The sequence below is a fragment of the Lithobates pipiens genome, unplaced genomic scaffold (genome assembly GCF_037356315.1).
Source record: "Lithobates pipiens isolate NorthernLeopardFrog02 unplaced genomic scaffold, aLitPip1_a1.2 Scaffold_23, whole genome shotgun sequence".
Taxonomy (NCBI): Eukaryota; Metazoa; Chordata; class Amphibia; order Anura; family Ranidae; genus Lithobates; species Lithobates pipiens.
In genome coordinates this window covers 331,040,988-331,066,715 of record NW_027507785.1, presented here as the reverse complement: position 1 = coordinate 331,066,715, position 25,728 = coordinate 331,040,988, and the positions used below count along the sequence as shown (strand labels likewise).

The 25,728-nt window shown below is 45.5% G+C and overlaps 1 protein-coding gene and 1 long non-coding RNA gene across 2 annotated transcripts in view; one reads left to right on the top strand and one right to left on the bottom strand.

Moving 5' to 3' along the window:
* Positions 1-25,601, top strand: part of LOC143926783 (cytochrome P450 4B1-like) — a 110,690-nt gene extending 85,089 nt beyond the window's left edge. The window contains exons 9-13 of the mRNA XM_077450830.1: positions 5,793-5,983; positions 7,933-8,066; positions 8,747-8,811; positions 8,962-9,044; positions 25,127-25,601. Coding sequence (XP_077306956.1) covers positions 5,793-5,983; positions 7,933-8,066; positions 8,747-8,811; positions 8,962-9,044; positions 25,127-25,298 — 645 coding nt within the window. The 3' untranslated portion in view covers positions 25,299-25,601. The remainder of the gene's footprint in view (positions 1-5,792; positions 5,984-7,932; positions 8,067-8,746; positions 8,812-8,961; positions 9,045-25,126) is intronic.
* Positions 1-25,728, bottom strand: part of LOC143926703 (uncharacterized) — a 125,238-nt gene that overhangs the window by 90,278 nt on the left and 9,232 nt on the right. The gene's annotated exons all lie outside the window — the stretch shown is intronic.

The window sequence follows — 25,728 nt, the reverse complement described above, 5'->3', positions numbered from 1 at the left end:
TGATAGGAATTAGGTAACCCACACAAGGGATACTAGAGATTAAGTGACCCACACAAGGGATACTAGAGATTAGGTGACCCACACAAAGGGTGCTGGAGATTAGGTGACCCATGCAAGGCATACTAGACACTGGGTGACCCATACAATAGCTATTAAAGATTAGGTGACCCACACCAAGGATACTAGAGATAAGGTGACCCACACCAAGGATACTAGAGATAAGGTGACCCACACCAAGGATACTAGAGATAAGGTGACCCACACAAAGGATACTAGAGATTAGGTGACCCACACAAGGGATAATAGAGATTAGGTGAGAATCACAAAGGGTGCTAGAGATTAGGTCACCCACACAAGGGATACTAGAGATTAAGTGACCCACTTAAAGCATACTAGAGATTAGGTGACCCACACAAGATGTACTAGAGAGTAGCAAACCTACAGAAGGGGTATTAAAGATTAGGTGACCCACACAAGATGTATTAGAGATCACAGATTTAGTACCAGAAGGGGTACTAAAGATTAGGTTACCCACACAAGTGTAGCTGGATATTCCTTGTTTTAGACTGCATCTGGCTGCTATCCCTCCCTAAATTGTTATGCTGTTGCCAAATCCTCTCCCCACCAACTGGGGGAGATCCAAACTACCCTAAGACTACAGACTATGGTACCAAACTCTTGGGGTACTGGGAGATGTAGTCCAAGGCAGCGCCCATGTTATAGGGCAACAGCTACTCTGAACTACAATCCAGATGGCCTGTGCAGCAGTAGAAGCCAGGAGATGCCTTTTATATTCTCTGCCGCCCGGGAAAAGCCCTCTCTCTTGGCGCTATAGGAGTCGAGCAGTGCAGACTTGTTGGAGTGAGCAGACCTGTGTGGAGGCTGAAATTGACTGGGTTCAGAATGTTCTTGTGCAACCCACCAATTGGGGTGGTTACCATGAAAATTCTCCACATGAACTGTTCTACCTACAGCTTTGAGACCAGTTGAACTGCTAAACAAATCTCCACTACCATAGACACCATTTCAGGGTCTGCCTGTGAGGGGGGGGTCCCCTTTTCAACACAAGACTACAGCATCCCCCGAGAAGATGGTGAGCTGGCCACCGGCCCACCTGCACTTAACATCTGATATACTGCTGAGAGCTGAATATTGACTCCTTCCCCACTTTCTTGTATAATCAGATCCTTACTGCTGTTGTCCTTACTGCTTGACTTCGCCTCACACATTGCAAACTTAGGGTGCAGTTTTAATCCAATTCGCTAAACATTCTTCTGGTTAATGAGTGTTGGCACAGCATAGTGAAAGGAGAGCGATTCTACATCTTTACTGCCTGCAACATACAACCACCAACCTTGGTGCACCAACATTTACCTACAGGGCCCCAACGTTAGCTGGTGAAGATCTATCTTAGAGACTGCCCCTCTTGCTCAGGTTATACTCCCCCATTCTAGGTTGCTTGTACTGCCGCGTCCTGACTGAAGTTTCCCTAACCAGTCTAGGCCTAGCACTGTCACCATACGGACACACAAGCATTATAGTCCTATTTCTTTATCGTACATCATGGGACACAGAGCCTTAATTACTTAATGGGTCATAGGCCACTTTCAGATGTTGATAAAAAAAAAAAAAAATATATATATATATATATATATATATATATATATATATATATATATATATATATATATATATACAGCGCTCACAACACACAATATAAGTGAAATAAACAAAAAAGTCCAAATAAATGCAACTGAAGTGTTGATCCACAGTGAAGTAGGTGCAAAAAATGCTTTATAAACTTGCAAGAGTACAGTGACACCCCCTTTTGTATCCCCACTCACCAGAACAGGACGACCCCCAGCTTTGCAGTCCAGGGGTCACTTCAGGCTTGAAAATGGTATCCTAAACAAGGTTGATGACGCCCAGAGGGAGGGCAAAATGCATTGACATCATTTCCTGTTCTGATTGACGTCACTTCCGATCCGTGGAACGTACGTTATGTACGGCCGCTTCCTGAATCTACAGCTCCATATTCATGCTTGCTTTTAAGCGTTTTTTTTTGTAAGTACCGATCCCTATGCACATGAAATCAACTTTTATAACAGTACTTCACTATTGGTCTATCCTCTTCATTTCTGGGTGCCTGCTTATATTGTTGAGGGCCTCCCATTGGAAATCTATCATCTGATGTTTTTACACCAAATCATTTTTTGCACCTACGTATGTTTATATACACATACATGTTGATTGTTTACATATCAAAACAGTATTTACAATAGTGGGAATAACCTCCAAACTTACTAGTCTGCCGAGTGTATTAGGAAAGAGACCCCGGGTATGGTATCTCGATCCTATACCACAAATTTAGGTATAATATGTAAAGCACATAGTATTTTAAAATATATTATGTAGATCCAGACACGGCTTCAAATAGCTCTACGCATTTCATGGTTTGGTAATACCACTCATCAGGAGCAAGCACGTTATAATAGTCTGAAACGAGATAAATGATTATCCAATAGTTGACATATAGTAGAAAAAATGATATACAAATTGGGATGGGACCAGTCTATTAGTAGTACTTAAAGTGGTTCTGCACCTTTAAAAAAAAATATTAAAAGCCAGCAGCTGCAATAATTGGCTTTTAATAAATTGACACTTACCTGTCCCAGGGTCCCGCGCTGTCGGCGGCAGATGACGAGCAATCGCTCGTCTCTCTGCTGCCCCAGCCGCCATCCTCTGTCAGGGAATCGGGAAGTGAAGCATTGCGGCTTCACTGCCCGGTTCCCTACTGCGCATGCAGTAGTCCATTATGCTTTACATTTGCAGGGAATGAAAGAGGAAGTAAACTTCCTCTTTAAAGAATTACCGAATCAAGTCAAATTCATTCAAATTCATTCGTTATATTTCTTTCGTATTCGTTGTAATTCGTTATTTTTTTATTCGGACATTCGGATGCACCCGAATGTCCGAAAGATTCAAAATTCAGCCGAATTTCGATTTGTTATGAAACTAATTGCACAAGCCTACTGCCTCTAAGGCCGCGTACACACGGGCGGACTGTCCGCCCAACTAGGTTCGTCAAACAGTTTGACAAACAGTCCGTTCAAAATTAGCATGAACGGACTTGACCACACACGACGAACGAACAGTCCGCTGAAAACTTGCGCGATGACGTGAACGGCACGTACGACGGGACGAGAAATTCGAAGTCCAATACACTGCAATGCAACCTTCGCCGTGTAAATTCTTTCTGAGCATGCGCGAGACTTAGTTTATCGAACAAGCCTACACACGAGCGGACTGTCCGCTCAAACCAAGTTTCAGCGGACAGTCTTACGGAAATTCCGAAAAACTTTGTTCGTCAGACTGTCCGCTGAAACTGTCCGCTGAAACCCACACACGAGCGGACTGTGCGCTGAAACGCTGTTCAGCGGACAAAGTTGGGCGAACAGTCCGCCCGTGTGTACGCGGCCTAACAGTCTCATGAAAACTCTGCCTCTTCCTTAGGTTCTTTAAAACCTTCCCATCCTTTGCATGCGTTTTCAAGCACTTCGGTCTTATTTCAAAAACCACTTGCTACTCATTCTTTAGTCTGGGGCTTTATACAAGGGATGACGCGGCTTAATCCACCCGTCAAACCTCTCTTGAACCCTTGGGACTTAAACTTAGTTTTGTCTGTTACAAAAACAGCCTTTTGAACCGATACAACCTAATCCCCTAGCCCTTCTGACTAGGAAGTTGGTATTTTTGGTTGCTATATCCTCAGCAAGAAGGGTTTCAGAGTTGGCTGCTCTTTCTTATAAAGAGTCATATTTCATTTTTCATGAGGACAGAGTGGTGTTAAGCCCTTGTCCAGGCTTTTTGCCAAAAGTAATTTCAGGTTTCCACCTGAACCAAGATATTGTCCTGCCATCGTTTTTTCCAAAACCATGTTCCAGGGAAGAAAATTCACTAGATTGTATTGATGTGGTAAGAGCAGTGAAAATCTACTGAGAAAACTGCTCAGATTCATAAGACTGATGTCTTATTTATTCTGCCGGAGGGTCCTAAGAAAGGACAGGCAGATTCGGCAAGTGATTATTCAAACTTATGGGGTAAGATTCCTCCGTTTCAAGTTAGAATTAAGGGTAACACCTCATCGTGTGCCCACTGTTCCCCTTGCAAAGCTGAAGTGGAGGAAGGTGACCTAGTATGCTTCCTGGAAATACAGCTCGAGATCCCAATGCCTGGGGGTGAAATGCCACGTACACACGATCGAATGTCTGGCGTACTTAGTCCGACATACAATCCGGCGGATAGTCTGGCGGACTTTCTACCGAACGGACTTGGCCACACACGGACACACAGAAAGTCCGACGTTCGCTTGCGCGATGACGTACAGCACGTACGACGGGACTAGAAAAAGGAAGTTCAATAGCCAGTAGCCAATAGCTTCCTTTTTCGTACTTGCTTCTGAGCATGCGTCATTCTTAGTCCGCCGTACTAGCATACTGGCGAACGTATTGTCCGCTGAAACCCAAGTCCAATGGGAAGATTGGAGTGCAAAAATACTTTCTTAGTGCGCCGGACCTCACGCTGGAAAAGTCCGCTGAAGCCCACACACGATCGAATTGTCCGCTGAAATGCTTTTCGGCGGACTAAGTACGCCGGACAATCTGATCGTGTGTATGCGGCATAACCTTTACTTTTTTGGCTTTTGCTGTGTCTTTTTTGTACTTAGGCATAGTCCTAAGTACAAAAACAGAGGCACTATACAAATTGCACTAAATCGCTGAAAATAGTCTTGACTTTTAAAGGCGCTATAAAGTTCAGCCTAGTGCTGGAAAAAGAATGTCCTTCCTGAATCAGGAATGCCAGTTTTGCAACCCATACGTGTCCCACAGCTGTGAATTCTACCAGGTTCGGTAGTGCTTCTTGGGCAGTGTGTCATCAGGCCTCAATGACTCAGATCTGTAAGGCCGCAACTTGGTCTTCAGTGCATACATTCACAAAATGTTATCAGGTGGATGTAAGAAGGTATGAGGATATCACCTTTGGGCGCAGTGTGCTGCAAGCAGCAGTATAGATCCTCAAGTCTGGGTGTACCCTGTGGGTTGTTTCTCCCACCCCTCAAGTGGCATTGCTATGGGACATCCCATTAAGTAATTACTTAAGGCTCTGTGTCCAATGATGTACGATAAAGAAAATAGGATTTTTATAACAGCTTAGCTGTAAAATCCTTTTCTTGGAGTACATCATGGGACACAGAGGTCCCTCCCCTCTTTTTGGGGATTTAAGTATATTGCTTTGGTACAAAAACTGATGTGCTCCTGGAAGGGGGAGGGTTATATAGGGAGTAAACTTCCTTTAATTGGGGTTACCAGTGTCAACAATTGAAGGTGGCCTATAACCCATTAAGTAATTACTTAAAATAAAAAAATAAAAAAAAGAGGGTAATATCCGTGCTTGGTAAAAAAAAAAAAAAAAACAGGATGCAGCAGCTGAACACCATAACCTAGATATAAGGTATAAATTAAATGTGTAGAAAAAAGTGCAGCACTAAAATATATGAAGAAAGTTGTTGGGCACAACTTACAAAAAAGTGCAAATTAGTCACTAATTACACAAGTAACTACTTAAGGCTCTGTGTCCTATGATGTACTCCAAGAAAAGGATTTTTACAGGAAAGCTCTTTTTTGCTATCAAATCCGCCCCTTCTTTTTGCCTGTTGGGTGCTCCGGGTGGTATTTCTCCTGTTTATGCTGATTTGGGCTATCAAATCAAATGTGGTGTCTTTTTCTTGCTAGGATGAGAAGGGTCAGGGTCTGTCTGATGAGGACCTGCGAGCTGAAGTTGACACTTTCATGTTAGAAGGACACGACACAACAGCCAGCGGCATCTCCTGGATCTTGTACTGTATGGCCCAATATCCAGAACACCAGCAGAAGTGCCGGGAGGAGATCCGGGAGGTCCTGGGGGATCGAGACACCATGGGATGGTGAGTTAAGCTGCAATTTCTGATGAATTGAACTGCAGAGGCTCAGAACGAAGTATGGAGGGGTGGGTTGGCGTTATTCAGATGTTTTAGGAAGAGTTTCCATTTCTTATCCCACAATTTAACTAACTATACCCAATGGGCCAATGTGGGGTTAGTAAGTGCTCACTTTAGTTCCATAAAAAAAATCCAAGAAGGAAGAGTTTCCAGATTTATTAATACAGCTTGCAGGTCCATAGTGTTTACATATGAATATTGCTTAATATAATAATATATATAATATAATATAAAATAGTATACAAATAATCTGAATCCAGTCCTCCCCATTATGGAGATTATCAGAAGGGCAATTTGTATAGTATGTGGTACAAAAAATGGCATATATTCGGTTAACACAGATACCTCCTGTCTCAACGCATTTCGATGCAGGTGATCTCCTCACCTGTTGTTTCTGGGAAGACGGCAGACTGTTCTCCTCTGGCACACATACAACCTACATCCCAATCTCTGTGCTGGTAATATCCCTCAGGATGAGACCTCTCCTGTGTCCTCTGACCATGAGCCCGGCCCATTAGAGTACCGAGGAGGATGTCCATTGCATGTGTGTCGGGATTTTCACTTTTATAAGGCTGTGGTAAAAAATCTGGAAAGATTTCTCCTCCTTCGTGGAGGTTTTATGGAACTAAACTGAGCACCTAAAAACCCCCAAATTGGCCCACTGAGCATGTTAGTGGACCTCTGTCTAGCCACTTGCCGAACGCGCACTGTGGTTTTACTGCTTCAGTGCAGGCCGTCCATGCAGAGTCGTGTGTATATACGTGATTTTGCATCTCAGGGTAGGGGGGGCACACTTGCTTCAGCAAATGCAGATCATGATTTATGGCCGGGACCCCCCAATCGTTGAAGTGAGTGACAGGAGAGAGCTCTGTGTACGTAAACAACACAGAGCTCTCTTCTGACAGCGGCCATGTGCTGGTTTTTGTTTCCCTGCAAGGCAGGGAATAAAGACCGCCACAGCCCTTAGTAAAAGCACCACACAGTAAACAGTTCACATATTTAGGCACACTGATTGCCACAGATGTCAATCCCTTCTTAGCCAGGGCCATTAGTACAGTAACAGTGCATATTATTAGCACTGATCACTGTATTAGTGTCACTGGAGATGTCAGTGGCAGTTAGGCAGTTCCCACAAAGTTTCGGGGTGTGTTAGATTGTCCCGCTATAGGTTGCTGATCACCACCATCACTAATATAAAAAATAAGTAAACAATTCCAGTATATATCCCATAGTCTGTAGGCGCTATAACTTTTGCATAAATCAATCAATATACACTTATTGGGATTTTTTTTTTTTTTACCAAAGACATGTTGCATTTTAACGTAAAGGCCTAAAGTATTTAGGCCAAAGACATTTTGGCCTAAATTTATGAAGAAATTTTATTTGTTTTATTTTTTAGCACAATGTAAAATATATATATATATATATATATATATATATATATATATATATATATATATATATATATAATTTTTTATTTTTTTTCAAAATTAATGCTCTTTTTCTTTTTTTTTTGTTATAGCTCAAAAAAAAAAAAAATGCAGGTGATAAAATACTACGAAAAGAAAGCTCTTTTTGTGTGAAAAAATATAAATGTCATTTGAGCACAGTGTTGCATGACCGCGCAATTGCCAGTTAAAATAGCGCAGCGCTGAATAGCAAAAAGTGGCCTGGTCATGAAGGGGGGGTGGTGGGTAAAATCATCCAGAGCTGAGGTGGTTAGAAAGGTTTTGGTGCCGTACAAGTTCCTTTCATGATACCGCTATAGAATGCGTGAAATATTTTTGCCCCAGAAGGCGGCGTCACGCAGCAGATGCGCAGTACCTGTCAGTCTCTGTATATTTTTACTGGTATAACTTGATGAGTCGGTGACATTGTTCTGCCTGTATGTTCAGGGAGGACCTGAATCAGCTTCATTACACCACCATGTGCATTAAGGAGAGTTTACGTCTCTGTCCTCCGGTACCGCTCATTGCCAGGCAACTCAACAAGCCAATCACATTCTGCGATGGACGCTCAGTGCCAGAAGGTGAGTGCCAAGGGAATGTGTGAATTTTTCCTAGCGGTTCTTCTTTCTCTCCCTGTCTGAGCTGTGCTGTAAAGGGACTACAAGAAGCTGATACCAGGTCACATTCGGGGACTTCTATAAAAAAAAATTTAATAAATGTAACCTACCGTATGTACCCATACAGCTGTCAGATTGGGAGAAGTGACTTTGTACGTGCAGCCAATTGACATGAATGGGACTGCTGCATACGGTGTGCATCCCTGTGTTGGAAAACATGGCCCTTGCACGGGTATACGCTTAACTATGCCCACTTGGGTAAGGCCTTACTTAGCATGTCCTGACTGTCAAGATGGCAGGGGGAGCAGTACCAGTGGGCTGGGGAGGGGGTGCACTAGATATCATTTTATCTTTTCTGACGATTCATTTTATTTTGGGTGTATGTCGCATGCCTCGGGTCCGAAACAGATTAATTATGTATTCATGAATACAGAGCTGCATTGATCTGCCCGTATTTCAGCTTCAAAAACTGGACTATAGGTACCTTTAATGCCAGAATTTTCTGGTTTCTGCCCCATACAACGTCTTTTCCCTCTAGAGTGGATGGGACAAACCTTTGACGTTACCGAGGATGGGAGTGACCAGCCACTTCCTCCAATGACAATGCTGTATGATAATTGTGTCCTTTTTTCTCTCCTCAATAGGCTGCCTGGTGTCGGTGTGTGTGGCCGGGATCCACATCAACCCCGAATTCTGGCCCAATCCAGAGGTAACCTTTTTCTTCCTGTTTTCTCTCGCCCCAAAAAAAAAACAAAAAAACATTACTATCAGTGTGAGCTTGACTGTCCTGACAGCTATTAACCCCTCCCCCCAAATTGGTATAAGCATCTACAGCCTCCTCATATCTCTTGTCTTTCAGATGTTTGATCCATCGAGGTTCTCCTCAGAGAATTCACAACACAGACACTCCCACGCTTACCTCCCCTTCTCTGCCGGACCTAGGTGGGTAACTGGATAGATAGATAGATAGATAGATAGATAGATAGATAGATAGATAGATAGATAGATAGATAGATAGATAGGAGGTGGCATCCTTGGATGTCACTGCTACCCCTAACAGCCAGGGAAAACAGCCCATCTAGTTGGGGTGGTGAAGGTAGTGCAGGAAGACCTAGACAGTTGGTGGTAATCAGGGATTCTATAATCAAGAGGACTGATAGAATAATTTCACCAAGATTGCCTCAATCAAATGGTTTGGTGTCTCCTTGGTGCCAGGGTTTGGCATGTGGTGGACCGGGTTGATAAATTACTCGGAGGGGCTTGCTATGACCCAGCTGTCTTGGTCCATGTTGGAACCAATGACAGAATACATGGAAGGGGGTCTTCTGTGCTGGGAAAGAGGTTTATGGGAAGGCTGGAGGAGTATTTCATCTAGGGTTGAGGGGGGAGGGAGAATTAGATTATAATGGGTCAGACAGGGGTCAATCCCTATTGGAGGGTGGAATAGGGGAAGCTGGGTGAGCGCTATGGCAGGTGATAAGAAGGTTCCCATATTACAAACAACCATTGGAAATAAAAATAAAAAATATGCAAAATATGTGTGCAAAATGTGAAAACATATTAAAGTGTTTACCAGAAGTCTGCCATGCAAAATAGGTGAGTTGGAAGCTTTGAGCGCTTGAAGAGAACTATGACTTAATTGGTGTTGCTGAATCTTGGCTTCATTCTTCACATTGACTGGGGTATTAATATTCCTGGCTATTCTCTCTCTCTTAATATTCCTGGCTCTGTTGTCTTTAGGAGAGACAGGGTACAACGCAAAGATGGTGGTGTCTGTCTCTATGTGAGAAGTGATCTCAAAGCGAGTGTGAAAGAGTACCTAGGTGATGGAGAGTGCAATGCGGTTAAAGCGTTATGGGTGGAACTGCACATGGTTGTGTGTACGGTACTACAAAGGTTATCATTGGAGTTTTTTGGATGCTCCACCCAGTGAGGAAATGGAGACTCGGCTCCTTGCACAGATAGAAATGGCTACAAGGGCTGGGACAGTGAGAAAAGTGTATAAACCTTTCTGGTCCAGTTCATAGAGGCTCCCAACTAGGAATGATGCTCTGCTGGACCTGGTAATCTCAAACCATGCAGAGCTTATTACACATATTCATATAAAAGAACATCTGGGTAGCAGTGACCATAACATGACTTCATTTAATTTCAGCTGTAAGCAACAAACACATACGGGAAAGATAAAAACACTTAACTTTAAGAGAGCAAATTTTCCAAGGATGAGGGCTGCTCCCCAATACTTATGCCGTGTACACACGATCAGACTTTTTGTCGGAAAAACCTTGGATGGTTTTTCAGACGGAATTCCGCTCAAGCTTGGCTTGTATACACACGGTCACACAAAAGTTCTCAGAACTTTCGACCGTCAAGAATGAGGTGATGTACAACACGTACAACGGCACTAGAAAAGGGAAGTTCCATTCGAAGCGCGCCACCCTTTGGGCTCCTTCTGCTAATCTCATGTTAGTTAGACATGGGCGCCGTCAATAAATTCGTTTCGTTCTGTTCCGTTACGCTTCGTATTAAAATTAATTCGTACTTCGTATTTCGTGTCCAAAATTCAATTTTAATTCGTACGAAATACAAATTGTCGTTAGGTTCGTTAACTTGTACGAACGTTCGCTACGATGAATTTAAAGGCAAAAATATACCTCAATATGACAGTCGATGCTGATGGAAGTTTGGTTTTTATCTGAAATACGAAATTCCGTTGAAGAATTTCCTATCTGAAATACGAATTTTCGTTAGATGAGGGGCTCCCACCATCCCTGTGCTGTGCTGACTTCCTCCTGGGGATTCGTAAACAAAAGTTCGTATTTCGTACAAAATTCGGACGCATGGCAATTCGTATTTCGGATCCTTCCGAACGTACGAATTTAGGGAAATTCGTGCAAATTTGAGATTCGTACGAAACGAATTGCACATGTCTAATGTTAGTAGGTTTGGTGAGAGACGATTCGCGCTTTTCAGTCTCATGCTTTTCCGATCGCTACTGCTCTTTAGTTTGTGCTTGTGGGTTCGTATCTGTTCTTCAGTGCGTGTAGTCAGTTTGCATCTGGGTTTCAGTGTGTATTATTATAGTACTAGTACTTATCGCTCTTCTCAGGCCTTTCTTTTTTTCAGTGCTTTCTGTTAGTTCGTTCTGACCAGCCGACCGATTTGAAGCCATGTTGTGGTTACGTACTCGTCTTAGTGTTCGTGCTGGGTGGGGGCTTGGTGTTGGGGTTCTTGCTTTGACCCAAGCCCAGTCCATGAACAAAGTGGGGAGGAGTTCATGGACCAAGAATTGGTTGCTCCAGCGTGACCAATTCTGTCATATGCCTTTGTTGTGGGAGATCCAGGAGAATAACCCTGATGATTTCAGTAATTTTCTCTGGATGACAGACCCCGTTTTTCACCGTCTGTTGGCTTTGCTGTCTCCTTATATTACCAAGCAGGACACCTGCATGCGGCATGCCGACAGGAACAAGTCTGCAGGACCTCAAGTTCTCGACAGGCATCTCCACCCAGGCTCTGGGGATCATTATTCCAGAGAAATGTTCTGCCATCATACAGGTCCTGCAGAAGGACTATATTAAGGTAAGTTTTCTCCTTTAACATCACATTCTATGTATTTAATGTTTGCTAATGTATTGTATTTCTTTCATCAACCCCTAATTACCATGATTGTAATATGCTGTGAATGTCCCCTTTGTCCTCATGCATGCTGTAAGCTTTTAATGGTCCTTTTTTGTCCTTCATGCATATTTGCCTTCACTAACCTCCCCAGCATGCTATCCTGGGCCCTTACACACCTAGCCTAGTCACTTAACAATGTATTTTGTCAGCTCCATAGTAGTGCTTTACCCTAAACACCCCCTAAAATGTGTACAAATGTTATTGTTGTCAGGCAGAGTGCCAAAGGCTTTTTTTGGGGGTCCCAAACTCATCTAGAACCCCCCTCCTAAAATGTTTACAATGGGCCATCAGAGGCGGTGAGGAATCTGATAAGTGTACCTTATCTTTTTGTCTTTAAATGCTCCTTAAAATAAATGTTATACTGATGTTGGCCAAGAATGTTTGTGTCTAATCTGCTTGCAATGTTATTTGCAAAAGTACTCATTTTATTTTTTCTGGTTTGACTGCACAGTTTCCTTCAACCCCACAGGAATGGCAGACTGTGGCCTCCCAGTTTGACAAGCATTGGGACTTTCCCAACTGCGTAGGGGCTATCGATGAGAAACATGTCCACATCGTCCCACCACCCCACTTGGGGTCATACTATTTTAACTATAAGGGGTTTCATAGTATCATGTTGATGGCGGTGGTGTCGGCGACATATCAGTTTTTATATGTGGCCGTGCTTGAGGCAGGTATAGTATTTTTCTACATATTTCTTGTCCTAAAATGAATGATGTTAACTAAATATTATTATTGATAAGAAATTAATGATTGAACAAAAAGTGTTTTACATATCAATAGACAGTAGTGGCCAAAAATTATTGGGACAAGAATGAAAAATGCTGGGGTCAGAATGGTAGTCTTTTCTGTTTATTAACATTAAATTTGCAACAGTCATGAGCTGAAAATTGTGTGTGATTGATGAAGCAAAAGCTAAACTATGTCCCTTTTTTAGACACAGGAAAGCCTCAGCCAGGGTGAGGGTCTGGAATGTGGCAGCCAGGAGGAGGCTGTGGAATGTGGCAGGCAGGAGGTGGCAGGGGGAAGTGGCAGCCAGGAGGTGGCAGGGGGAAGTGGCAGCCAGGAGGTGGCCGGGCCCAGTAGACTGACCCAATCCCAGGTTCCTCCCCTCCATCTTCCACCCAAAAGGCCCAGGAAGGGGAGGAACATAGAGGAGGCAGCACTTTCCCTCATTCGAGATGCTCATGCAAACTGAGAGACCTCCCCAGCATTCAAGAGGGCTATGGTTGCATAGTAGCAGTGAAAATGCAGGAAATGGAGGAGGGCCAAAGCCTCTTATGTGAGAACATCATTTTACAGACCCTAAATAAGGGGTTGAGTGGCCAAATGACAGAAAATACACACCTTTCTGAGTTCATCCATCCTCCTCCTCCTACACCTCCTCCTCCTACACCTCCTGCCACAGCTCGACGAACAAAGCCACAGTGTGCAGGGAAGCGTGGAAGTAAGACAAGATTGTGATGGCCTGGGTTCAATCTGGTCTGACAGAAGACGCAGGCTGTTGTAGTATCACAGTTTGGGGACATATATGTCATCTGCTGCTATTCCTGATCTCTCGGAGTCCAGGACCAGATTGTGCTTACTATTGTATGGACTCCTCAGGCTACAAATTTTCTTTTTCAAATAGTTGATGTCTGCCCTGTGGTCCAAAGGCTTTGCAAATTTCTGCAGTTTCTCCAGCGTTGCCTTCCCTCTTTCTTTTGTTATGACCCAGAATAAATGGTCATTTTGTTTTCAATGAATACTTGCCTATGTGTTTTTATTAAAAAAAGGACAGTTTGTGAGTAGGCGGGTACATTTTCAAAAATACAATGTCAAATTAACAAGGGACACCAACCTCCTTGAGGTTAAAAAATATAAGATAATAATGTTGTTGTGGTAACTTGACACACAAAAAAATATTAACAATTTATGGAGATCACTAGAAAATAATTTTAAAATAATCAAAAAAAAGGACATCTTGATTTCAATAAAAAAAGGAAAAAAAATCACTATAAAAATGAATTCTAAACATTAGTATGGAGATTTGGCTTTAAAAAATAAAATTATTATTAAGGAGATCATAAGAAATAATAAAAAAAAAAAAACTTTGTGAGAACGCTGTGTGAATATCAGCAGCAGAAAAACTTCATTCTTCTAGCATTATAAAGAACAAAAGAACGGGAAATAAAGAACGGGAAAATAGAGAACCTGCTCTCAATTTTTTGCTGTTGGGAATTCCACCAGCAAAAGTACGATGGGGCATACACACAGTCAGAATTTCCGACTAAAACCTCACATCCAACTTTTGCTGGCGGAATTTCCGATCGTGTATATGGGGCATTAGACTGGGAGAGAATATTGGTATTGATGGATACAGAACAGAGGGATCCAATACAGCAGACTTACCCCACATTCCAGCTTCTCGATCGGCTCCAGGGCTGCGGAGAAGTGGTGCCCGCGTTCTGGGACTCCCGTAGCGTGAATGGAGCGATACCTGGTGCAGATCCAGCCGCCGGCATCTACTCCGGACCCGGCCAAGATGGCGCCGGCATCGGCCACGAGGACTGAGCTCGGATCTCTCCCCCTGCTTCCCTGGCTTACTGTCCTTAACACCGCTGGGCAGCCCAGAAGGGGAGCACGGCAGATCTATGCAGTGGGACAGACGTAAGGCTACAGCCTCCCAGCAACCTGTAGCAGGCACACCGCTACTCCCTGTACAGCAGCAGCAGAAAGCAGGGACTTCCTCACAGGCTATGCCCTTGCAAGATCCCCCACCTCTGCCATGTAATGAGCAGGCAATCTGGGCACTCCTGCAAAAACTGCCCACCAGGGAGGACTTGGACTCAGTGGCGTCCAGAATTGAGGGTGCACTGCGGGGGGAGAGTGCAGGGATCAGGCAGGAGATGACAGAAGTGACAGCGCGAGTCTCCACAGTTGAAACAGGCACCTCAGTCCTCCGCCAGGAGGTATCCGAACTTCAAAATGTCAAGGAAGAAGTGACGGAACAAATTGCACAGCTCTACCTCACAATAGACAACCTTGAGAATCGGAACCGCAGGCGTAACATAGGATTACGCGGCTTACCCGAAGCGACCTGACAGACGGATCTCAAGGCGACTGTGACAGCCATTTTCAATAACTGCCTAGAGCAACCACCGGAGACGCCAATAGCAATTGCCAGGGTCCATAGAACGCTAGGACCCAGGAGTCCCACGGAAAACAGACCCACAGACGTTCTTTGCTGCGAATGGCAAGAGAGAAGGGCAACATTCCTGTGGGTAATTAGGGATGAGCTTCGAGTTCGAGTCGAACTCATGTTCTACTCGAACATTGCCTGTTCGCCTGTTCAGCGAACAGTGAACAATTTGGGCTGTTCGCAGCAAATTCGAAAAAAGCCGGAACACCCTATACAAGTCTATGGGAGAAATCTACTAAAGTGCTCATTTTAAAGGGTAATATGCAAGTTACTGTCCTAAAAAGTGTTTGGGGACCCGGGTCCTGCCCCAGGGGACAAGGATCAATGCAAAAAAAAGTTTTTAAAACGGCCGTTTTTTCAGGAGCAGTGATTTTAATAATGATTAAAGTGAAACAATAAAAGTGTAATATTCCTTTAAATTTCGTAGCTGGGGGGTATCTATAGTATGCCTGTGAAGGGGCGCATGTTTCTTTGGCTTAGAACTGTCCCTGCACAAAGTGTCATTTGTGCAGGAAAAAAAGTTTTTTAAAATCACTTGCGGCTAAATTGTCGGTCCCCGTAATACAGAGAACACTCAATCAGTGTTCTCTGTATTAGCCGACAATTCATTCATTCATTGATAAAAAAAAAAAAAAAAAAGCGTGGGGGTTCCCCTAAATTCAATTACCAGGCCCTTCAGGTCTGACATGGATATTAAGGGGAACCCCGTGTCAATTTTTTTTAAAAAAATGACGTGGGGGTCCCCCTAAATATCCATACCAGATTTCCGTTACGTCAGAGGGGGCGGGGTCACCCATACGTCACTGGGGAACCCCTGGCTCCCTTCACCAGCGTCAGAGGGGGCGGGGTCAGGTGACGAGTGGCCCCGCCCTCCTAATATAAGAAACGTCAGCGCTGGGATCTCCGCAGTGGAGACAGAAGAAGGATGTATGGACAGCGCTGGACTGAGAGATCCCCCGTCGTTGGATATGATTATCCATCGCTGGACCCCGGAGATTTGTCGCTGGATAGCAAGAGTGGATTAGCACCGCTGGAATCTTTTTTTTATTTTTTTTAATTTTTAATAAAGGAATTTTTCAAAAGTGTGTTTGTCTTATTTAACCATTTTGACACTTTCTTTGTGAAATGGTAGGGGTACTTTTGTACCCCCTTACCGTTTTTCAAACAGGGGGGGGCGGGGATCTGGGGGTCCCCTTGTTAAAGGGGGCTTCCAGATTCTGATAAGCCCCCCGCCCGCAGACCCTCACAACCAACGGCCAGGGTTGTGAGGATGAGGCCCTTGTCCTCATCAACATGGGGACAAGGTGCTTTGAGGGGTCACAGACAGGGGCGTAACTAGAAATCACAGGGCCCCATAGCAAAATGTTGCATGGGCCCCCCCCCCCACAAAAAAAAATGAACAAATGCCATTGAACAACAGATTACCACACTCATGTAGCACAGTACCCAGGCAACAGCTTATATTAATTTCATCCAACAAAGTATGCAGTATACTGTATGCAGCCCCTGAAGGACACACATGCATATCCCCATCAGTACAGGCCCCCCCTCAGTGCAGACACCACCCTCAGTGCAGGACATCCCCAGCAGTGCAAACCCAACCCTCTCAGTGCAGACCCCCTCAGTAGTACCGACCCCCCAGCAGTGCAGACACCCCCCTTAGTACATACACCCCACTTAGTGCAGACCCCCCCATCAGTACAGACACTCCCCACCTCTGTGCAGACCCCCCCAGCAGTACAGACACCCCCCATTACAGACCCCCCCTCAGTGCAGACACCCCCCATCAGTACAGACCCCCCACCAATGCAGACATCCCCCTTAGTACCCACACCCCCCATTACAGACCCCCAGCACAGACTCCCCCTCAGTAGTGCAGGGCCCCAAGCAGTGCAGGCCCTCCCTCAGTAGTGCAGACCCCCACCTCAGTAGTGCAGACCCCCACCTCAGTAGTGCAGACCCCCACCTCAGTAGTGCAGACTCCCCCTCAGTAGTGCAGAGCAGACCCCCCCTCAGTAGTGCAGAGCAGATCCCCCCTCAGTAGTGCAGAGCAGATCCCCCCCCCCTCAGTAGTGCAGAGCAGACCCCCCCCAGTAGTGCAGAGCAGACCCCCCCCCCCAGTAGTGCAGAGCAGACCCCCCCCCCCAGTAGTGCAGAGCAGACCCCCCCCTCAGTAGTGCAAAGCAGACCCCCCTCAGTAGTGCAGAGCAGACCCTCCTAGTAGTGCAGAGCAGACCCTCCTAGTAGTGCAGAGCAGACCCCCCAGTAGTGCAGAGCAGACCCCCCAGTAGTGCAGAGCAGATCCCCCCTCAGTAGTGCAGAGCAGATCCCCCCTCGGTAGTGCAGAGCAGATCCCCCCTCGGTAGTGCAGAGCAGATCCCCCCTCGGTAGTGCAGAGCAGATCCCCCCTCGGTAGTGCAGAGCAGATCCCCCCTCGGTAGTGCAGAGCAGATCCCCCCTCGGTAGTGCAGAGCAGATCCCCCCTCGGTAGTGCAGAGCAGATCCCCCCTCGGTAGTGCAGAGCAGATCCCCCCTCGGTAGTGCAGAGCAGATCCCCCCTCGGTAGTGCAGAGCAGACCCCCCCCTCAGTAGTGCAGAGCAGACCCCCCCCCCAGTAGTGCAGAGCAGACCCCCCCCCAGTAGTGCAGAGCAGACCCCCCTCAGTAGTGAAGAGCAGACCCCCCCTCAGTAGTGCAGAGCAGACCCCCCCCCTCAGTAGTGCAGAGCAGACCCCCCCCCCTCAGTAGTGCAGAGCAGACCCCCCCCCCCTCAGTAGTGCAGAGCAGACCCCCCTCAGTAGTGCAAAGCAGACCCTCCTAGTAGTGCAGAGCAGACCCCCCCCCCCCTCAGTAGTGCAGAGCAGACCCCCCCTCAGTAGTACAGAGCAGACCCCCCCCTCAGTAGTGCAGAGCAGACCCCCCCCCCCCTCAGTAGTGCAGAGCAGACCCCCCTCAGTAGTGCAGAGCAGACCCTCCTAGTAGTGCAGAGCAGACCCCCCCCCCCTCAGTAGTGCAGAGCAGACCCCCCCCCTCAGTAGTGCAGAGCAGACCCCCCCCCCCTCAGTAGTGCAGAGCAGACCCCCCCCCCTCAGTAGTGCAGAGCAGACCCCCCCCTCAGTAGTGCAGAGCAGACCCCCCCTCAGTAGTGCAGAGCAGACCCTCCTAGTAGTGCAGAGCAGACCCCCCCCCTCAGTAGTGCAGAGCAGACCCCCCCCCTCAGTAGTACAGAGCAGACCCCCCCTCAGTAGTGCAGAGCAGACCCCCCCCCCCCTCAGTAGTGCAGAGCAGACCCCCCCCCCTCAGTAGTGCAGAGCAGACCCTCCTAGTAGTGCAGAGCAGACCCCCCCCCCCCTCAGTAGTGCAGAGCAGACCCCCCCCCCCTCAGTAGTGCAGAGCAGACCCCCCCCTTACATACCTCACAACAGCGCTGACATTCTCCACATACAGCGGTGTGTGTTCCTCGAGGCTCGAGCGCAGGCTCCTCCTCCTCTGTGCATGTAAACAGAGAGGAGGGGAGGTGGCTTAGGTCCACGCTGCGTCCCTCAGCCTGCGCTCGAGCACCGAAGGCACAGGTGCTAGTGGTGCGGCTGCCGCTACTCAAGGGTGTCACCCCGCTGGCGGGTGTCACCCCGCTGGCGGGTGTCACCCGGTGCGGCCCGCACCCGCGCAGCAAAGCCACTCACCGGGCCCTCGATCGGCTGCGGGCCCCATAGCGCCCGCATGGGTCGCTATGGTGGTAGTTCCGCCACTGGTCACAGACCCCCAAAGCATCCTCCCAATGTTGAGGGTATGTGGCCTGGTACGGTTCAGGAGGGAGGGGGGCCGCTCTCTCGTCCCCCCCTCTTTTCCTGCGGCCTGCCAGGTTGCGTGCTCGGATAAAGGGTCTGGTATGGATTTTTAGGGGAACCCCCACGTCAATTTTTTTTTAATTTGATGCGGGGTTCTCCTTAATATCCATATCAGACCTGAAGGGTCTGGTATGGATATTTAGGGGGACCCCCACGTCAATTTTTTTTTAAATTTGACACGGGGTTCCCCTTAATATCCATGTCAGACCTGAAGGGCCTGGTAATTGAATTTAGGGGAACCCCTACGCTTTTTTTTTTTTTTTTTAATCAATGAATGAATGAATTGTCGGCTAATACAGAGAACACTCATTGAGTGTTCTCTGTATTACGGGGAGCCGACAATTTAGCCGCAATTGATTTTAAAAGACTTTTTTTCCTGCACAAATGACTTTGTGCAGGGACAGTTCTAAGCACCAGAAACATGCGCCCCTTCACAGGCATACTATAGATACCCCCCCCCTACGAAATTTAAAGGAATATTACACTTTTATTGTTTCACTTTAATCATTATTAAAATCACTGCTCCTGAAAAAACGGCCGTTTTTAAAACTTTTTTTTGCATTGATCCATGTCCCCTGGGGCAGGACCCGGGTCCCCAAACACTTTTTAGGACAGTAACTTGCATATTACCCTTTAAAATGAGCACTTTAGATTGTGAACGCTCGAGTCCCATAGACTTTAATAGGGTTCTAAAGTTCACACGAAGTTTAGGTCTGTTCGCAGGTTCTGGTGCGAACCGAACAGGGGGGTGTTCGGCTCATCCCTATGGGTAATGTTAAAGTTGCCATTTTCCCAGACTTTTCGGCAGAGATACTTGGACACAGTTCCTCTTACACGGCTCATGGGTAAGGTAAAGTCTACAGGTTGGAAAAATACATTTGTAAATGGATATAAAACTGGCTAAAAGACCGAATTCAGAGAGTAGTGGTAAATGATTCTTACTCTGAATGGTCTAAGGTTTCTTACTCTGAATGGTCTAAGGTTATCAATGGCGTACCCCAAGGTTCAGTTTTGGGACCCTTACTTTTTAATCTATTTATAAATGATATATGGCCGGGGATGGGTCAGATGACACCAAGCTATCCAGTGGAATAACGTCCTTACAGGATGTCTTCAACTTACAAGCCGACCTCAATTCTCTGTTTTTAATTGGGCGACTATGTGGCAGATGAGGTTTAATGTTGATAAATGTAACGTTATGCACTTGGGGACTAAGAATATGCATCATACATACTAGGGGGAGTTCAACTGGGGGAAACAATGGTGGTGAAGGATCTGGGGGTTTAGGTAGATCATAGGCTTAAAGTGGTTGTAAACCCTTACAGACCACTTTAACCTACAGGTAAGCCTAGATTATGGCTTACATTGTACGTGCAAGAAATATCTCTTTAACCCAAACGGTTGAGGAGATATTTTACAAAAAATGGGCACCGATGTCTACAGCTCATGCATGCCATAGACAACGGCGCAGGCGCGCTGAGTCTGGTATTAGTAAAGGTGATCATGCCGTCACTGACGGCTCCTGCACGAATGCGCTGGAGTGACGTCATCGCTCTGCTCCGGCCAGTCACAGCGCTGGAGCAGCGATACCCAGAATTCACTCCGGCAGATATGGTGGCGACGGAGGAGGTGAACGAGGGTCGCTCCAGCACTTCGATCTCAGGTAAGTAATTCATAATGAGCTAGTATGCTATGCCACACTAGCTCATTATGCCTTTGTCCTGCAGGGTGTTTTTTTTTTGTGTTTTTTTTAGATAGGTTTCCTTCCTCTTTAATAATAGCATGCAATGCCAAGGTGCGGTTTCTTTCTTGAATAAGAGAGGTATGAACTCCAGAGAGAGAGAAATATCATCTGTACAAATCATTAGTAAGACCTCATCTGGATTGTAAGCATATTGGCTTGCGACCTGGCATGCTCTCTTGGATTTCCTCCCTATACCAGAACCCGACGGCACGTTTAAAAATTAATGGAACCTTATCCGACCCGGTGGTAATCCGAACGGGACTAGGCAAGGGTGTCCATTATCCCCCTATTGTTTATCCTCACCCTAGAGCCATTTATTCGCACAGTCAACAATTCCCCTTCAATTACGGGGTTTCACATTGGACAAAAAATTTATAAAATTGCTGCGTACGCGGACGATTTATTATTTTTCTTAACTCACCCGCACACTTCCATTCCAAATTTACTGCAGGCCTTTACCATATATGGCTATATCTCCCATCTTAAGATCAACTATAGAAAATCTGAGGCGATGAATTTAACACTGGCACCGGAGGCGTTGGCGCAAGCTCAAACGAATAATTCCTTTCACTGGGTTTCGGGCGATTTAAAATACCTAGGCATTAAGCTCACCCCCCAGCTGAACCTTATATTTACACACAATTTTAGGCCTATGTTGTGACAGATTGACCTGGACTTGAGTAAATGGTCTCTAGGCTTTTTTTCTTGGTTTGGCAGGGCAGCCATAATCAAGATGATCACGCTACCTCGTCTGCTTTATCTCTTCCATACTTTACCCATTTCAATCCCAGCTTCCTTTTTTAAACAGCTGCAAACCATCCTTTGGAAATTTTTATGGGCACACAAGCGCCCTCGCATCAGTCTTCGTTTACTGATGAAACCCAAAGTGGAGGGTGGGGTAGGATTCCCAAATTTTAAGCTTTATTATTTTGCTACGCACCTGGCCAGAATTATTGATTGGAACTGTCATGCAGCGCGCAAGGACTGGGTATCGGTGGAAGAGAGTGTGTCTAGGACATCTTTGCGCTTCTCCTCTTGGATACCGTGGGACAATTGCCCGGCGGAACTGATCCAACACCCGCTCATTGGAGCAACACTGAAGGTTTTTTACAAGCTAGCCTCCGGACACAAGTTCACATCTTCCCCGGGTCCTCTCACACCCCTCCTGCATAACCCAGATTTCCCTCCTGGGATGGGCTCGAACAGATTTGCACTAGACACAAAAACTCCTCTTCTGGCTACACACTTGACTCGACAGGGGCGTGCTCTCTCATTTGAAGAACTTGGGGGTGTTCTGCCTCCAGGGACGATGTCTTTCTGGAACTATAGACAGGCTTGCCATTATTTACTGGCGACCAAGAGAAGGCAGGCTGTCCTGAGAGAGCTCTCACCTTTTGAGTCCATCTGTCTCCAGGGCACTCCGGTTGAGAAAACGACCTTGTTCATGTATGCATGTCTCCAGCAGCTTGACCACGCTGATACTTCCAGGTTCAGGGAGAGCTGGGAGAGGTCACTTCAAACCTCTTTTACTGACACACAATGGCGCAACGCTTGTATTCTAGCACACAAATGTACTGTCAGTACTAGACTACAAGAAAACTCGTACAAACTACTCTCTCAGTGGTACGCTACTCCAGTTAAGGTGAAACGCTGGTACCCGGCTTCGTCAGACCTGTGCTGGAGGTGTGGAGAGGCGAAAGGTGACATGCTACATATTTGGTGGAGCTGCCCCCGCATAGTTGATTACTGGAGCCGGATTCGTAGTTTAATACTACACATTACAGACACCAAAATAAAACTCACCCCGGGTTGTTGTCTCCTGCATATATCTGACCTCTCTCTGGGCAAATATAATAGATCTCTGACGAAATACTTGTTGATTGCTGCTAAATCCCTGGTTCCTAAATACTGGAAACTTTCCACTACACCTACTATCCGAGAATGGGTGCATTCAGTCAACCATATTTTTGCCATGGAAGAAATGTTAGCGACCGCTAAGGACTCAGCTGATAAATTCCATATTACATGGTCCCCTTGGGTCCAGTTCAAATATTCCGCAGCTTTCGAGAGCCTGACCAGTGGCTGAGCTCCCCCTCTCCATAGACACTCAGCCGTCTGGAGTGGTGGGGTCTCGGTCAGGGCCGGCCTGGCGGGGATGTGTCACATGATCTCGGAGGCTCTGCAATCTCAGTCTGTTTTCCTTAGGCTGCGTAAACACGTGGGGACTGTTCGCTCAACTTTGTCCGCTGAACAGTGTTTCGGCGGACAGTCCGCTCGTGTGTGGGCTTTCAGCGGACAGTTTCAGCGAACAGTCTGCTGAACAAAGTTTTTCGGAATTTCCGAAAAACTGTCCGCTGAAACTTTGTTTCAGCGAACAGTCCCCTCGTGTGTAGGCTTGTTCGTCAAACTAAGTTCCGCGCATGCTCAGAAAGGATTTACACGCCGAAGTTTGCATTGCAGTGTATAGGACGTCGTTTTCTAGTCCCGTCGTACGTGCCGTTCACGTCATCGCGCACGGTTTCAGCGGACTGTTCGTTCGTCGTGTGTGGCCATGTCCGTCCATGCTAATTTTGAGCGGACTGTCCGCTGAAACTGTTTGACGAACAAAGTTGAGCGAACAGTCCCCGCGTGTGTACGCGGCCTTACTATTTCTCCAGGTTTTCTGTCTCTTTGGATTTCATTCTTTTATTTTATTTTATTTTTCTTCATTTTGTCCTGCTCCCTCCCCTTCCCCCTGTTAAGAGGATGTGATGTTTGTTTTATTCACAGAAGGGTTCGTAGGGCCCTACGTGGGCTCGTAATTCAATTTTGATCTGCTTTCAGTTTGCATTCTTTGTTGTAACAGATAAATGCTCTCTATATTGTAGTCTGAGACTGTTATTTCGGTCTGATTTCCTTTTTGCAGGCTACCTACATATGTATATGTTGACTTTGTAACTTCAATGTGACATTTGCTTAATAAAAATTTATTGTATAAAAAAAAAAAAAAAAAAAAAAAAAAAGACCTCATCTGGAATATGCAGTTCAGTTTTGGGCTCCAGTTCTCAAAAAAGGATATCAGGGAACTGAAGAAAGTGCAGAGAAGGGCAACCAAACTGATAAGAGGGATGGAGGAGCTCAGCTATGAGGAAAGATTAGAGGAACTGAATGTATTCTCTCCGGAGAAGAGGAGATTAAGGGGGAATATGATCTTCATGTATAAATACATAAGGGGGAATATGATCTCCATGTATAAATACATACGGGCGGATATGATCTCCATGTATAAATACATACGGGCGGATATGATCTCCATGTATAAATACATAAGGGGGGATATGATCTCCATGTATAAATACATAAGGGGGGATATGATCTCCATGTATAAATACATAAGGGGGGATATGATCTCCATGTATAAATACATAAGGGCGGATATGATCTCCATGTATAAATACATAAGGGGGGATATGATCTCCATGTATAAATACATAAGGGGGGATATGATCTCCATGTATAAATACATAAGGGGGGATATGATCTCCATGTATAAATACATAAGGGGGGATATGATCTCCATGTATAAATACATAAGGGGGGATATGATCTCCATGTATAAATACATAAGGGGGGATATGATCTCCATGTATAAATACATAAGGGGTGGATATGATCTCCATGTATAAATACATAAGGGGGGATATGATCTCCATGTATAAATATATAAGGGGGATATGATCTCCATGTATAAATACATAAGGGGGGATTTGATCTCCATGTATAAATGCATAAGGGGGGATATGATCTCCATGTATAAATACATAAGGGGGGGTATGATCTCCATGTATAAATACATAAGGGGATATGATCTCCATGTATAAATACATAAGGGGAGATATGATCACCATCTATAAAGGGGTCTATATAGTGAACTTGGTGTTGAGTTATTCACTTTAAGGTCATCGCAGAGGACAAGAGGGCATTTTTTTATGTCTGGAGGAAAAGAGATTTCATCTCTAAATACGGAAAGGCTTCCTCGCTGTGAAAATGTGGAAAAGACTCCCTCTAGAGGTGGTTCTGGCCTGCTCAGTAGATTGCTTTAAAAAAGACCTGGATTCTTTCCTAAATGTACATAATATAACTGGGTACTAATATTAATAGGTAAAGCAGTTGCAGGGAATAGCCTCTTATTGGGGCTTTTTTTTGCCTTCCTCTGGATCAACTGTGGAAGTTTTCTATGTGTGTGTTTTTTTTTGTTTCTGCTTTTTAATCTGTTTATTGAATTGGCTGGACTTGATTAACTATGTAACTATATAGATAGATAGACCTTAGAATACATTTCCTCCCACTTCTCTGCTGTAATTGAATTGGCACAGGAAACTCTTCCCATAAAACGCCTGTATGTGACGTAATAATTCCAGGAAGGTGGTGGGTATAACACCCAATTTTCTGGGCATTCAGAGGTCATTTTCTGGAACACCTAAAGTATTAGAAGGTTAGAAGATCAGGAGGATCACATTCTCTCCGGTGTTGTCACCATTGGCTCTCAATGTTGCTGATCTGGAATGATCCAAAGTTGCGTTTCTTTCTAGGAATTGTATCGGTCAGACCTTCGCTATGAATGAGATGAAAGTCGCCGTGGCGTTGACTCTGAAGACGTTTGAGGTGACACCAGATCCTGACAAAGTCCCCATCAAAGAGGCCATTCTGGTGCTGAAGTCTAAGAATGGAATCCATCTCCATTTAAACCAACTTCGTGACTGAGACTGCGATCAGAATGCGTTTGTATCTGGGCTTCCTTGTGTCTCATGGGCTGACATACATGATATTTTCTCATCAGGAAAGGATGGACGTTTCTCTATATATTCAGCTCTTTTGTATGATTATGTACACAAACCTCCTACCACAGCCAATCAGAAGTCATTCCCTGATCATTCTTCAGTCCAATTAAATCTGATTAGTTGCTCTGGGTGATTCGCACTCTTGTATGTTTATAAACTACACTATATTACCAAAAGTATTGGGACGCCTGCCTTTACAAGCACATCAACTTTATTGGCATCCCAGTCTTAGTCCGTAGGGTACAATATTGAGTTAGCCCTTTGCAGCTATAACAGCTTCACCTCTTCTGGGAAGGCCGTCCACAAGGTTTAGGAGGGTGTCTATGGGAATGTTTGACTGTTCTTCTAAAAGC